Source organism: Euphorbia lathyris, chromosome 2 (assembly GCF_963576675.1).
Source record: "Euphorbia lathyris chromosome 2, ddEupLath1.1, whole genome shotgun sequence".
NCBI classification, from domain to species: domain Eukaryota; kingdom Viridiplantae; phylum Streptophyta; class Magnoliopsida; order Malpighiales; family Euphorbiaceae; genus Euphorbia; species Euphorbia lathyris.
Window position 1 is genome coordinate 31,406,313 of NC_088911.1, and position 14,604 is coordinate 31,420,916.

Genomic DNA, 14,604 nt, shown 5'->3' on the forward strand with positions numbered 1-14,604 from the left:
TCCGCTTCTTTTTTTCATCGGACATGGGTGAGAATCTCTGTGTCACTCAAGAGTTTTTCGGTAATCAATGGGTGTTCAAGCCTCCTCTCGACCCTTCTAAATCCGTCTTTGCTTGGGGACTTGCTCCCGATATACACCCTCTCTTTCTCTTTATGTATATATAGACGGGAGAGACCATAATTCTAGAGAAGACTGGGGTTAAACCTTAAAAGGGGCCATTTATGAGAATCCTTCCCAACTTTGTAATGGTTGTGAAACCATTCTCTTGAAGGGCTGTTTTTAACTCTGTAATTAAAAACATTCTCACTACGTCGTCATAATAGTACCATTACGGTGGTGGGTCCGCTGTAATAGTACAAAAGCAACTTTTTTTTTGTCTTTTGTATCATTAGGGCGGGCCCACCGCCGTAATGATACTATTACGGAGGTGAGCCCGCTGTTGTATGACTGTTTTTAACTATAGAGTTAAAAGTCCTTTGAAGGAAATTATTTTCCAATTATTACCAGGTTGGGAATAATTCTCTTAAATGATCACTTTTTGATGTTTATCCCGAAAACACTGTAGCGATAAAAAAATAATAGACTAAACTAAAGCTGTGAGAAATTGTTCTTGTTATCTTTTCTTTTATTCTTAATTTGGTGAAAGGTTAAGCTGTGAGAAATTGTTTTTGTTATCTTTTTGTGTATTCTTAATTTGGTGAATGACTATTTACAGTGATATAGCAAATATTCCAATTTAATTGCTTCTTCAAAGAGTTCCTACTTCATTTCCCAAATAATGAGTGTGATTACTATCTCAGGGTTGGGGTGACAATTATTCTAGTCCCTGTGAAACAATTTTTTTTAAGATTATGGTACAAGAATTAAAAAAAATGTAATTAATTTAACTGATTTTTTTTTTTTTTGTTATCTTAGTATTAAATATTATCTACTAAAAATGCAACTTAAATAGGGGCATGTTTGGTAAAAATCAATTAATATGCATGGATTGAATCAAAATATCATGTACTATGGAATAAAAAAAAATCCCTAGAAAAATCCCTATTATGGAATGGCGAAAGTAAATTTTAAGCCATCTAAAAATTGCATGTTATAATTGTATCAATCTAATCGAATAGTGTTGATTTTGTAGTTACATGCAATTTTTACCGCTTGGTAATATTTCTAAATATTTATGGCACATTATTACTTAAAAGTTTGAATTGAAAATCTATTTTATACACACATCATTTATGAAATATTATGTTGAATTTGTGTAGGTGTATTATTGCTCCTATTGAGAGCTTTTCTTTCGTATGAGAGTCCTTGCCTAACACGTCTTTGTACTAGGGCATCATCCTACCTTTGCTTCTAGCACCATCGTTGGCCGCCGATCATCCAACAACTCTCTCAAATGTATACAACAACGATAGAAGGTCATGAGGTTAAAGACGAGCTTGAATTTGCGGTAATACAAGGGACAGAAGGCAATCGAAGTTATGATCTGTGCCTCGCAGGGATATTGTTAACCGATATAAATCTATCAATTTTACAATACTGAAACACCGGCTAGCAGGATTATGGAGACTTGGAAGAGGTATTTCAATTACTGAGCTTGGTTTGAAAATTATTCTTTTCCGTTTTTACCATGTGTATGATCTCAAATGGGTCATGGAGGGAGGACCTTGGACCTTCGATAATAACCTATTCATACTGCATGAACTGAAAGAGGGAGAGGACCCGTTAGCTATCCCTTTGCATTTAGCGTCATTCTGGGTTCAAATACATGATGTGCTAGTAGGGCTATTTTCTGAATCAGTAGGCAAGGCCTTAGGGAACTACATTGGTTCGTTCCTCTAGTATGATACGAAGAACTGATGGTCTGTCAATAGACCATTCATGAGGATTAGAGTGCATGTGGATGTCAGGTTCCCTCTTAAGATATGAAAAAAGGTCAGAAGAAGTGGAGAATGGAGCCATTGCCTGTTTAAATATGAAAAGCTTCCACGTTCTGTTACATATGTGGTCTCATCGGGCATATTGATAGGAACTGTGATAAATTCTACGAAGCTGTAGACGAAGACGTACCTCGGGGATGGGATGCCTCGATCCATGCTGCACCTAGACGCACATCCAACTTTGGCAGTGCACGCTGGTTGAAGGAGGAGGCACCAACGACTAGGGAAAGTAGCAGCGTGAGAGGCGAACAAGTTCATGCTCCTATTTTAGAATCCTTAGCTCGTAATCTGGGGCCCTGCATGCTGGATTCGGGTAAGTCTGTCAGTCTTCTGTAGCAACCGCAAAAGTTGGCAACCAAATGGATAGAATTACCTGAAGAGAGAAAGAGAAGGAAGAGTGAGGGCCAGTCAATGGAAATAGATACCAATGGGGGAGACTCGTGGGGTAAGACTCAGAATGAGGGATCAGTAGCAAAGTAGACACAAACATTACCAGTTTCAAAAAATGGACAATCAGCGGGCCTCGATGGGGAGGTCTGCCATGGATTATGAAAGTTATGAGTTGGAACTGTCGTGGGCTTGGTAATGCCAGGGCAGTTCCGGTGCTGGGTGAACTCATGAGAGTTCACAACCCTTCTGTCATCTTTTTATTTGAAACTTTAGTTACTGGTACTCGGATTGCAGAAATTAGAAGGAGACTACGGTTTGAAGGAGGTTATGATGTGGACTGTGCAGGGCATATTGGAGGTTTTTGTGCTATTTGGAAGGAGACGTGTATTCATGACAGTGTGCTGGGGGATTGGAGGTTAACAAGGTTCTATGGCTTTCCGGAAAGCAGTCGACGGAGGGACTCATGGGCTCTTCTATAATCGCTAGCTTCAGCATCTTCTTTACCATGGGCCGTTATTGGAGATTTTAATGATCTCCTGGATCAATTTGATAAGCGTGCGCAAAGAACACACCATGAGTGGTGCATCAAAAGGTTCCAAGAGGCTGTTGAGGCAAGTGGGCTTAATGATGTCCTTATGGATGGCTATCCATTCATATGGATTCGTCATCAGGGTAAACCCAACGAGGTACAGGAGAGACTGGATAGAGCTTTAATTTCAGAAGCATGTGCGACCTTATTCCCTGACGAATCATTATTCAATGGCTTTGCTCCTATTTCGGATCATTCACCAATTTTTTTAATCACAAAGGTACCACATCAATCTCTTCGGAATAATAAATTTGCATTTGAGGATAAATTGTTGAGAGAACCGGACTTATCGGCTGTAATTACATCGAAGTGGTTTGAGTTGCAAGCGGCTCTATTTCATGTTAAACTACTCAGACTTGGGGAGTTGTTAATCACTTGGGGAAGGCAGAAAAATCGCGACTTCAGGTCGGAAATTAAAGAGAGCAACATGAAACTTGATCAATTGAGAGGAAACTCGGCGGCCACTGCAATTGTTGAATTTAATACTTCGAAAGCTCACTTGCTCGATCTCCTCAAAGAAAAAGATCATTGGCGCCAACAATCCAAAAAATTATGGATCCAGGAGGGAGACTCAAATACTCGATTTTACCATGCCTATGCAAATGGTCGCAGGAAAACAAATCATGTATCTAAATTGGAGAATGACGCAGGTTTCTGGATTTCGAATCAAGCAGGCCTTGAATCCTTGACGGTCGACTATTTTTGAGCAGTCAGGCCCAATTTCAGCAGGTTACTGATCTTGTTCAACCACGGGTTACAGCTGAGGATAATCAGAAGCTTATTAGGCCATTCACCAAGCATGAGTTCCGCAAAGCTTTATTTCAGATGCATCCTTTAAAAGTGCCGGGTCTCGACGGGTTCAATCCGGCTTTCTTTCAGAAATTCTGGTCCGTCGTTGGTGACGATCTTTTCTCAGCAGCGAAGTTCTGGCTTTCACGGGGTTCCTTTCCTCATGGCTTTAGTGACACAGTGATAGCCCTAATTCCAAAATGAGATTCTACAGCCTCGATGAGAGTCCTACATCCTATAGCACTTTGTAATGTGGCCTTCAAGATAATTTCTAAGGTGTTGACGAATCGTATTAAGGAGTTACTGCCAGGAATAATCTCAAAGACTCAATCAACTTTTGTGAAAGGTCGTTCTATATCAGATAATGTCCTAGTTGCTTTTGAGATGTTACACATCATGAAACAGAATCCGAACAGAAAGAAGGTAGCAGTTGCATTGAAGACTGATATCAGCAAGGCCTATGATCGAGTTGATTGGAACTATCTTCAGGTTATGATGTTACAATTGGGATTCTCTAGTCAGTGGGTTTCAATGATTATGATGTGTTGACGTTAGTTCGATACTCGGTTAGAATGAATTCTAATATGGTTGGGTCTGTAATTCCTGAAAGAGGCTTGAGACATGGAGATCCCCTCTCTCCTTATCTCTTTCTATTTTGTGTGGAAGGCTTGACCACTCTAATCAATGATGCAGTCAGTAAACAGTAGCTGAAAGGAGTGTGTCACTAGAGGAGCCCCTAGCATTACTCACTTATTATTTGCAGATGATGCCTTTTTCTTTTTTAATGCTACCATAGATGAAAGATGAAGCTGCTTTAGGCCAGACAGTGAATTTGACAAATCTGGGTTGATATGCAGCAATAATGTAGATCTCATGTTGCATGACGGTATCTCTCACATTCTGGGTGTCTCAAATCCTCTCCCGACGGGTCGGTATATGGGGCTTCTGTCATTGGTCAGAAGATCCAAAAGGGCCATCTTCGCACATTTGAAAGATAGATTGTGGACAAACTACAAATGTGGAAAGGTAAACACTTATCAAAAGCAGGAAGAGCGACACTTATCAGATCGGCGGGGCAAGCTCTCCCGGTGTATTTTATGGGGGTATTTCTGCTCCCCAGTTCTATAGTAGAAGAGCTACAACGCATGCTGAATTCATTTTGGCGGGGTAATAAACTGGGAGGTGAAAGAGCAATCAACTGGATGAAGTGAGACAACTTGTGTGTCACGAAGTGTCTTGGCGGTTTAAGTTTCAGAGATTTCACTGCCTTCAATTTGGCATTACTGGGAAAGCAAGGGTGTCGTCTCATAACAAAACCCAATGCTCTTGTTAGCCATGTCTGTTGGTCCCGTGTAACGTAATAGGATTAGTTCCAAGGGGGGGGGGGGGGTTAGGAACTAATATAACTTTTTCGCTCAATAATGCTGACTTAATTAAATATTTGATATTTTAACTCAGTTTCAGGTCAACAAGACTGAGTGAAGTGTGAGACAGCTTTAATCAGATACTGACTAGAGCTGTTTCAATTGTGAGTTGGGAAGTAACACTTTAGGCCAGCTTCCAACTCAGCACTCTGATTACTCAGCGTCGGCTTGTACAAATTATTTACTGAGTAATTTAAGCAAGCAACACATACATATACATATATATCAAGAGAAAGGGTTAGAGATTTCTCAGCAAACTTATCCTGGTTCGGCCTCACCGCCTACGTCCAGTCCCCAGAATTCCTCCGGGCTTTTTCAATCCACTACTGAGCTCTTTAAAGGTAGAGCACAAACCGTTTACAATAGCAACTGAGTATGCAAGAGTACCGTCCTCTATTCATCTACTCAATCCTATCTACCATTGAATACTATAACCGAGTATCCAGAATTTCTCTACCACTGAGTACTATAACCGAGTACTCTGCTTCACTCTTCTAACCTTTACAATTGATACAAGATTGTTCTCACAAAACGAAGAACACTTTAGATGAATACAGTTCACTCTAGACTTTTACACAATGATTGGAATTGGGTGTAAGAACTTGCTTTTTCTATTCAGATAGCTTCTCTTTTGGATTTTTGGCTTAGTGAAGATTTTGCTTGTCTGTTTCTCTCTTGTATTTTTTTTGGCAATGATCCAAGTGATGAACTTGTCCATTTATACTGAATTCTGAAGCTTCAATGATTTGAAAATCCGACATAGCTGTTGAGAAGAACGGTCTTCTTCGTCATCATGTGGTCAGCATTCAGAATCGCAGGCCAATCCTGTCTTCTGATTTGCGCAGGAGGCAGGCTTGCCAGTTTCGTCTTCTTGCGCCAGGTTCGTCTTCCAGCGCCAGGTTTGTCTTCTAGCCAAAATCCAAACCGTCCATGCGTCTCGAAAAGATCCTTGATCATATTTCCGAGGCTTCTGATTTGTTGCAGAGATTTGTCGGACCTTGTCTTCTAGTAAACGGATCATTGGCGCTGACTTGATCTTTACTCAGCTTGACTTAGCGGTCGACTTTGAAAGTTGCTTAGCTTGACTCTGTAGCTTCTCCTTCAGGCTATTCTGAAGAAAACATTTCTTTTGCAACGCTGAGTTGTATTTCACTCAGCTTCTGCTGTGTGATCTGCTTATGCTGACTTTGTTCTGTCTTTCTTTTTATGAACACTTAGTTCCTGTTTTAGTCAGTTTACTTACTCAACATTGAACAAACATATTAGTACAATTAAACCAAAGCACTTAAATTTAATTGTTTAATCATGGGATTAACATAAATAATTTTGTCAAATCAAAATCATGTGAAAAGGTGTTTCAACAAACTCCTCCATTTTGATGTTGGCAAAAGTATTTAGTTCGAACTCAGCGTTGAGCTCCCATGAAAGTTGACCTTTCCTATTCTTCTGAAATTACTCCCCCGTAAGGGTTGCTCCTTCTAAAGAGTTCTGAGAAGACCATCCAAACTATGATCAAATCTAACCTCCAATCTGTGATGAATACCCTCAATTCTTTTCAATAAAACATTCTTTCTTCTAATAATATGACCAAAGATTTTCTTATTCCAACCCATAACATTCTTTCTAAAACCTTCCGAGGCTTGTAAGACATTAGAATGAGGAACCCAATTTTCTTTAACAAAATTTTTAAACTCAGGATGAGACTCCCAAGCCACCTGATACCTAAACGATCTATTCCCTTTAGATTGCTGGGCTCTACAAAGCCTAAATAAGATAGGACAATGATCAGAATGTCTGAAGGAAAAATTTAAAACTGAAACCTCAGGAAACCTGACTTGAGCAGAAACATTGGCATAAACTTTGTCCAGACGAACAAAAGTACTTTTCCGCTTCCAAAAGCCGTGTTAAGTGGCTTAAAGAGGGGGATCAGAACACTAGTTTTTTTTCCAAAGGTCTGCTAGAGTTAAAAAGACATGGGCCGACATTCATCATTTGAGGATCGGCAATGAGGGTCCCACTTCTGACACGGTTAGATTATCTGATCATGTAATTGAGTATTTCTCTAATCTCTTTCGTAGTTCTAGGGAACATATTGATCTTTCTACAATTAATGAGGTAATTCCCAACTTAGTAACTTCTTTGGAAAATAAAAAATTAACTTCTAAACCTTCCATTGAAACTATTAAAGACACAGTCTTTTCCCTGGATCCTGACAGTGCCCCTGGCCCTGATGGTTTTGGGGGAATTTTTTTATCGTTTCTTTTGGGATATTGTAGGGAAGGATGTTTGCAATATGGTTCAGGCTTTCTTTGATCATGGTTGCATCCTGCCTGGTTTAAACTCTAGTATTATGGCTCTAATTCCTAAAGTTGCTGAAGCTGACAGAATTGAGAATTTTCGTCCAATTGTGATGAGTAACTTTGGTTTTAAAATCATCTAAAAAATTCTTGCAGATTGCCTTGCAGTTACTGCAGCAAGGATTGTCTCCCATAACAAGTATGGTTTCCTTAAAGGTAGAAGCATTCATCAGTGCATTGCCTTAGCTTCTGAGGGAGTTAATATGCTTGACAAAATGTTTTGGTGGACATATGGCCTTAAAAATTGATATTCGTAAGGCTTTTGATACTTTAGATTGGAACTTCCTCTTGGCTGTGTTGGATACCTTTGGTTTTTCTCTCACTTTCAGGGATTAGATCCTAAACATTCTGGCATCTTCTCGTATTTCTGTGATGATTAATGGTTCTCCAAAGGGTTACTTTTCTTGTTCTAGAGGGGTTAGACAAGGGGACCCCCTCTCTCCTCTTCTGTTTAACATTGCTGGGGATTTTTTTCTCTCATTGGCTTGCTAAGATGGTGAGGGAGGGCACTTATTCTCCCATGTATTATTTTGGAGGAAATTCTTTTCCCTCGCATCTTCTTTTTGTTGATGATATACTCCATTTTTGGAGTGGCATGCTTGAGCAACTTGCATGCATTCAAGGATTTCTTCCTGCTCTATGGACAGATCTCTGGTCAGCAGGTTAGTTGGGACAAATCTGCTATCTTTTTTGGTTCTCAGGTGAGTCCCCCGAGGAGAGTTCGTCTTGCTCACTATCTTGGCATTCGTTTGGAGTCTCTCCCTTTCAGTTACTTAGGAGTCCCTCTATTCAAAGGTGCTCCAAGGGCTCCTCATCTTAGCAGTCTTACTGACAAATTTCTCTCTCAATTTAGCAAGTGGAAAGGTAGCTCCCTCTCCTTTGCAGTGCATTTAACTCTAATCACGGTTCCCTGGAAGACTTGTTGCAAAAGTTTGGAAGGTGGAGGTTTGGGTATTAAGGACTTTATGATCTTTAACCAGGCTCTCTTGGGTAAAGATGTGTTGGGAATTGATTCAAGACACAAGTCTAGCTATTTCTCTCATGAAATCTACCATTGCTCCTTCCTCGATTTGGTCTTCTTGTAAGTTTGTTTATTCATCCATTTGGGACCAGACCTTTTGGTGGATTGGCCAGTCTTCATCGCTTAATTTCTGGACAGATAGGTGGATTGTACCATCGATGGCGGACAGATTGGGTCTTGATCATCAGGATAAGCGTTCTCGCTATAATTCTGTTGATGATTTTTTGGTAAATTCGGAGTGGCTTGACTTAGGTACTCTACGTTCGGTTGTTCAAGACAGTATTCGATCTATTCACCGGGGTAGTGATGATTTTGATTTCTGCACTTGGTAGCCCTCTACGAAGGGTATTTTCTCTGCCAAAGAGTACTATTCGACTATCAGTCATAGTTCCTCCTTGGTGGACTGGTATAAATTTTTTTGGAATGCTCACACCCCCCCTTCTCGTTCCTTCACTTTTTGGAGAGTTTTGCATGGACGGGTTCCAACTCATGACCTCCTGCAGCGTCTAGGATTCTCCATTGCCTCTCGTTGTGCTCTATGTGGTAGGGATGCTAAGTCCATTATCCACTTATTCATTAGCTGTTCTTTTACAGATTCTCTTTGGAGGGCCCCTGAGATTCATTTTGATTGATCTTTCCCTCGTCATTCCCAATTCATCAATTTATTCAGCACTCTTCGTAGCCTTCATTTTAGCTCACAGGTGTCGATGATCTGGCGTGTTGCCGCTGTCACTTGCATCTGGTTAATCTGGCATTGCAGGAATGAAGCAATCTTTAAGGAAGTTACTCTTTCTATTCAGCACTCGAAGATCACCCTCTTTCGAATGATTCGAGAGTCCTTGGCCACTTCTAAAGGTTTTTGCTCTTCTCGGAGAGATGCTGCTATCTTATCCCGCCTTTTGGCTTCTCCTAGGCCGCCTCCTGCTCCCAACATTATTCCGGTCCATTGGGTTAAACCTCCTCCGGGCTAGGTTAAAGTCAATGTGGACGGCTATGCTTTTGGCACTCCTGGCGAGGCAGGAGCAGGAGGCATTTTTCTCAACTATCGAGGCTTTTCCAAAGGTTGTTTTGCTTTTTCTACCCCTCCTTTTGGTTATATGGCTGAATTGAGAGCCGCTATTTTCGCAATTGATCTTGCTTGTGAGAAAAATTGGCATCAACTTTGGGTTGAGTCAGACTCAATATATTTAGTTAATCTGCTTAGACACCGCTCCATGGATGTTCTTTGGAGTATTCGACAAGAGTGGTTGCATTGTCTCAACATTTGCTCTAGAATGAACATTATCTTTTCTCACATCTTTAGGGAAGGAAATAGAGTTGCTGATTCATTGGCAAAGTTTGAAGTCTCTTCCTCCGTGATCGATTGGTGGCCTTCAGCTCATTCTTTTTGCCACAAGTTTATCAATGATGACATTTGTAGTATTTCACAATTGCGGTTTTCTTGACTTTTCCTATCTTTTCTCCTCCCTCCTTCTTTTGTTTGTTCTCATTCCTCTTCTATTGTTCAAACATTTACTTTTTTCTTTTATTTATATATTACGGGTTTGTCAGTTCTTGGACCATGAGTGCTCACCCCGTTCAAGTTCTGTCTCATCCCAATTTCTATAAAAAAAACCTGATTGGAAAATAGCCATTTCTAAGAAAATATTTCCCAACCAGATCCAGTGAAGTAATTTTGTACAAAAATTATCCAAAGAAAGGATTAACCCAGGTACAGGGTCAACGTTTTTATCAGGTTATGCAACTTTCATGTTCTTTTCTTTTAATCATATTTTTCATTATAACTCTATATTTCAGTTACCTCTTGAAACAAAAATCATATCGTTAAATTCCTTGTTTCGTGAGAAAAATTCTAAGACCAATATTGATATTTTTCTGACTGGAAAATATGGTGACTGGAACAGGTATTTTTCTCCTCCTAAACACCGATCTAGGAGAATTCCCCAAAAGCCGGCTTTGGTAAGACGGCGGCCGTGGTGACACATTAAAGATAAGGAGGTGGGAAAAAGAGGGTAAATTTCATCAATGGTGTACAACCTTTGCCCAATTTCACACTTTGGTGTACAACCTTCAATTTGTCTCACTAATATATACGAATTTATAGGTGACCTCCCATTTTGGTATACAGCAGGTAAAAATGACCGGTCAACGCGAAGTCAATGCACCACATCAGCAGTTTGACCGATCAAAAAGTCAAAATTTGACCAACTAAAATAAAATTGGGTATTGCTATATACAGCAATATTTTTTCCAACCACCGCACTATTTTGACAATTATGCCCTCCTCATAATTTAAACTCAAAAACCAAAACTTTTTTTTCCTCTCTTTCTCTCCCAAGCCTAAAAACCCTAATTGGACGAAAATGGACCCGAGCATTCCCGAAGACCATGATTTCGTACACGAGGTAATCCTACGATATAAATTTAAATTAAAATTTCGTTTATTAAATTTTAATTTTTTTTAAATTGGATTTGGCCTAAACGGGCGCCAGATGCTGCTCGTCCGCACGGCCGAACGGACGAACTGCCCGTTCGACCGTGCGGACGAGCGGCATGCGCCGCTCGTTCGGCCTACAGAACGAGTGGCATGCGCCGCTTGTTCCACCAGCCGAACGAGCAGAGCGCGCTGCCCGTTCGGCCTGCGGAACGAGCAGCGCATGCCGCTCGTTCCGCCGTCGGACGAGCGGCGTGACCTGCCCGTTCCCACCTACGGTGGAACGGGCAGGCTGCCCCTTTAGGCATAATTTGCCCAATTTTTTGTATTTTAACCGGGCAGCCTGTCCGTTTAGCCTATACGAGGCCCGAACAAGCTCGGAATTGTAATTTTTAACCCGACTAAGCCCTAAATTTATATTTTTATATTTTTACATGTATTGTTAATACCTATTATGCAACCGAATGCCATTTTTTAACATTTTTGTGCGTATTGTTAATACATATTATGCATTTTTTATATATTCAGGAGCCGTTAGAAGATTGGCAACCGGACGACATTGATTACAGTTCTCATTTTATAACGGACACCGTTTTCCCTTCGTGTGAAGATGCTGTTACTTGGGCAAAACAGGTAGCTATTCGAATTGGGTTTGAGATTACAATATCTTCGCATAAAAATGGTGGAAAGCAAAAGCAATTGAGATGTTCACGGGGTGAACGCTACAGAGGGAAAACAGATGACGCAGGGTTAATACGAAAAACGAAAACTAAAGCGTGCAGGTGTAAATTTGAGATTAAAGCCTATAAACGGTCAGACCTTACTGGTTGGGGGATAAAGGCTAAGGCTGGATTAACTGGTCAGCACAATCATTCGTTACGTGTGTATCCAGAGGGAAGTCGGTAGATGAGCGGACTCAGTATCGCATCTAAATTAATCGTTCGTGATATGAGTTCGGCTCAAGCAAAGCCTTGTGCTATTTTAGCAGCCGTTAAAGAAAAGCATCCTGAAGACCACCCAACAATTAAACACGTCTACAACTATAGAGATAAGATGAGGAAGGATGGGTTTGAAGGTAGAGACTTGGCTAGTCAGTTCTATCATATCGCTTTCGAGAACAAGTATGCTCATTATACGCAAACTGAGGGTGATTCCTGCGTCATTACACATGTGTTTATGGTACATCCAGAATCAGTAGATTTATTCAGGACTTATCACTGGTACATCAGCATTGATTCCACGTACAAAACCAACAAGTACAAAATGCCATTTGTTGAAATTGTTGGGATGACGCCTTGCAATAACAATTTCAAGATCGCATATGCCATCATTAAAGATGAGACTGAAGGAAGTTACCGTTGGGTCCTGCAGCGGCTGAGGGTTTTGATTGGGTTTGATCTCAACCCGACTGTTATCGTCAGTGATAGGGAATTGGGGTTGTTGAAACTGATTCTGGAGGTTTTCCCACATACAGCACATTTGCTATGCACCTGTCATATAAACAAGGATGTAGAAGATCGGGCGTACAGAATTATCTGAGACAAATCAATTGCCGGTAAATTCAAGAATGGAAAATGGAGAACATTAATTGAATCTTTATCCATTGTGGAGTACGAGGAAAATCTGGGCAAGATGCAGGATTCGATGAGCAGGTACCAAACTCTTATCTCGTACGTTGAGGAGACGTGGTTGGTGCATAAGGGGAAGTTTGTTGTTGCATGGACGAAAAATTTCTTACATTTTGGAAACACAACCACTTGTCGTGTGGAGAGTGAACATGCGAGTCTAAAGCAATGGCTCAATACATCCACAGGATCGCTGGATACGGTATGGAAAAAGGTTCATAAGCAGATAGAAGCCCAGGCATCTCATATCAGGTATTTTCAATAGGTTCTATTGGAAGATGTTTGTATTCTTATCATGTATTTGTAAATCTCAGTCAACTGATAGTATGTTTATGTTCTTATTAGGTACATGCTTGAGCAGTCCAGGCTTCGTAAAGGAGTCTCTTACTCCGGATTCCCCTTTAACCACTTGGTATGCAAAGTCTCACACTACTACACGCAACTGACCAATGTTGAGTTAGCTCGCATGAGAAGTTTGAGCCATGAAGTGAATGCGCGTTGTGGATGTGTATTGAGAACCTCTCATCAGATACCATGTGCATGCGAGATCAAACAAGCTTATGAGTCTGGCGATATGATCAGTGTTGAGAGGGTTCATGTGTTCTGGAGAACACTTTTGATTAATTATGGTCAGACTCATGAAACTGAAGGGTGTCCTGATCAGACAGAGGATCATAGATATTTTAAATCCTTAGTCGACCAGGTCTCTAAAGGTGACACAGCCTTGCTGCGAAACATTTCAATACTTATACATGATCAACTACACCCTGATCAAGCACATTACACCGAACCTGATGTGAAAATTAACGTTCGAGGACGACCGAAGGCGGGTAAATCTACAAAACGTATGCCTAGTGCCTGGGAGTACAACGAAACTCGGCGTGGATGTGCTCGTTCTAGTAGTTCATCTATGAGCCGTGGTAGAAGTGGTAGAAGTGGTAGGAAAAGCTCTTCATCATCTGTCCATAATTTTGCATCCTCAGGTAATACAGTTTTGCAATATCTAATTCATTTACACTTAACATAAGTTATGTGCGGTTTACAATATCTTATTTCACTCAATGCAAATGGAAATACGTATGAAGTTAATGATTTCGTTCATTCTGACAAAATAATTGGGATCATTAAGCCCTACGTTGAAACATATTGCGACGTAGTCGGTGATGGAAATTGTGGCTTCCGTGTTGTTTCTTCCTACATTTTTGGCATCGAAGAGAAGTGGCAATCAGTTAGGCATCACCTTAGGAATGAATCTATGTTAATTGACGGTGTTGATGCAGCAATTAATAGAATCAGTTGGGACGGTGGAGCTTGTTCGTAGGAGCATTGGATGCTCGCTTATGATGACATGTTTCTGATTGCTACATTATACAATGCTGCTGTAATGTTTTTCGATTACATGGGTGGAAATAACTCTAGTTTTTGTGGTACTGTTTTACCAGTGTATGCCCCTTCCACTGCTACGAGACCAGAACGAGAGATCTGCATAGCTCATTTGGGTACGCACTGTCGCCACTATATTCGTTTAAATTTATCTCCTAATTTTCCAGTCCCTCATGTACTAGAATGGTGGAAGGGGAACCATGAACGTAGCGTTGAAGGGTGGGATCGCATTTATGCAGCTAGGACAGCACAATGGACAAGACTGGTTCAACTTAGATCTGGATAGCTTTATATGCGTTACAGGTTGATTCTGATTGATTCTGATTGATTCTGGATAATAAACAGTTGATGTTTTGATTCCGTTTTGTTCATTCGAGTTACATGTTGTGTTTGTAATGTGTTTGTAATGATTCTGGATTGATCTGTATTGATCTGGATAGATTTATATGCGTTACAAGTTGATTCTGATTGATTCTGGATAACAAATAGTTGCTGTTTTGATTCAGTTTTGTTCATTCAAGTTACATGTTGTGTCTGTAATGTGTCTGTAATGATTCTGGATTGATCTGGATAGATTTATATGCGTTACAAGTTGATTCTGATTGATTCTGGATAACAAACAGTTGCTGTTTTGATTCAGTTTTGTTCATTCGAG

At 40.5% G+C, this 14,604-nt stretch overlaps 1 protein-coding gene across 1 annotated transcript; it reads left to right on the forward strand.

The window, feature by feature from the left end:
* The first annotated feature begins 10,458 nt into the window (after window positions 1–10,458).
* LOC136220538 (uncharacterized) lies at window positions 10,459–13,653 on the forward strand. Its single transcript, XM_066008351.1, has 3 exons — window positions 10,459–10,912; window positions 11,470–12,818; window positions 12,912–13,653. Exons 2-3 carry the CDS (start codon window positions 12,574–12,576, stop codon window positions 13,591–13,593), a joined length of 927 nt encoding a protein of 308 aa, XP_065864423.1. The 5' UTR covers window positions 10,459–10,912; window positions 11,470–12,573; the 3' UTR covers window positions 13,594–13,653.
* The last annotated feature ends 951 nt before the right edge of the window (window positions 13,654–14,604 follow it).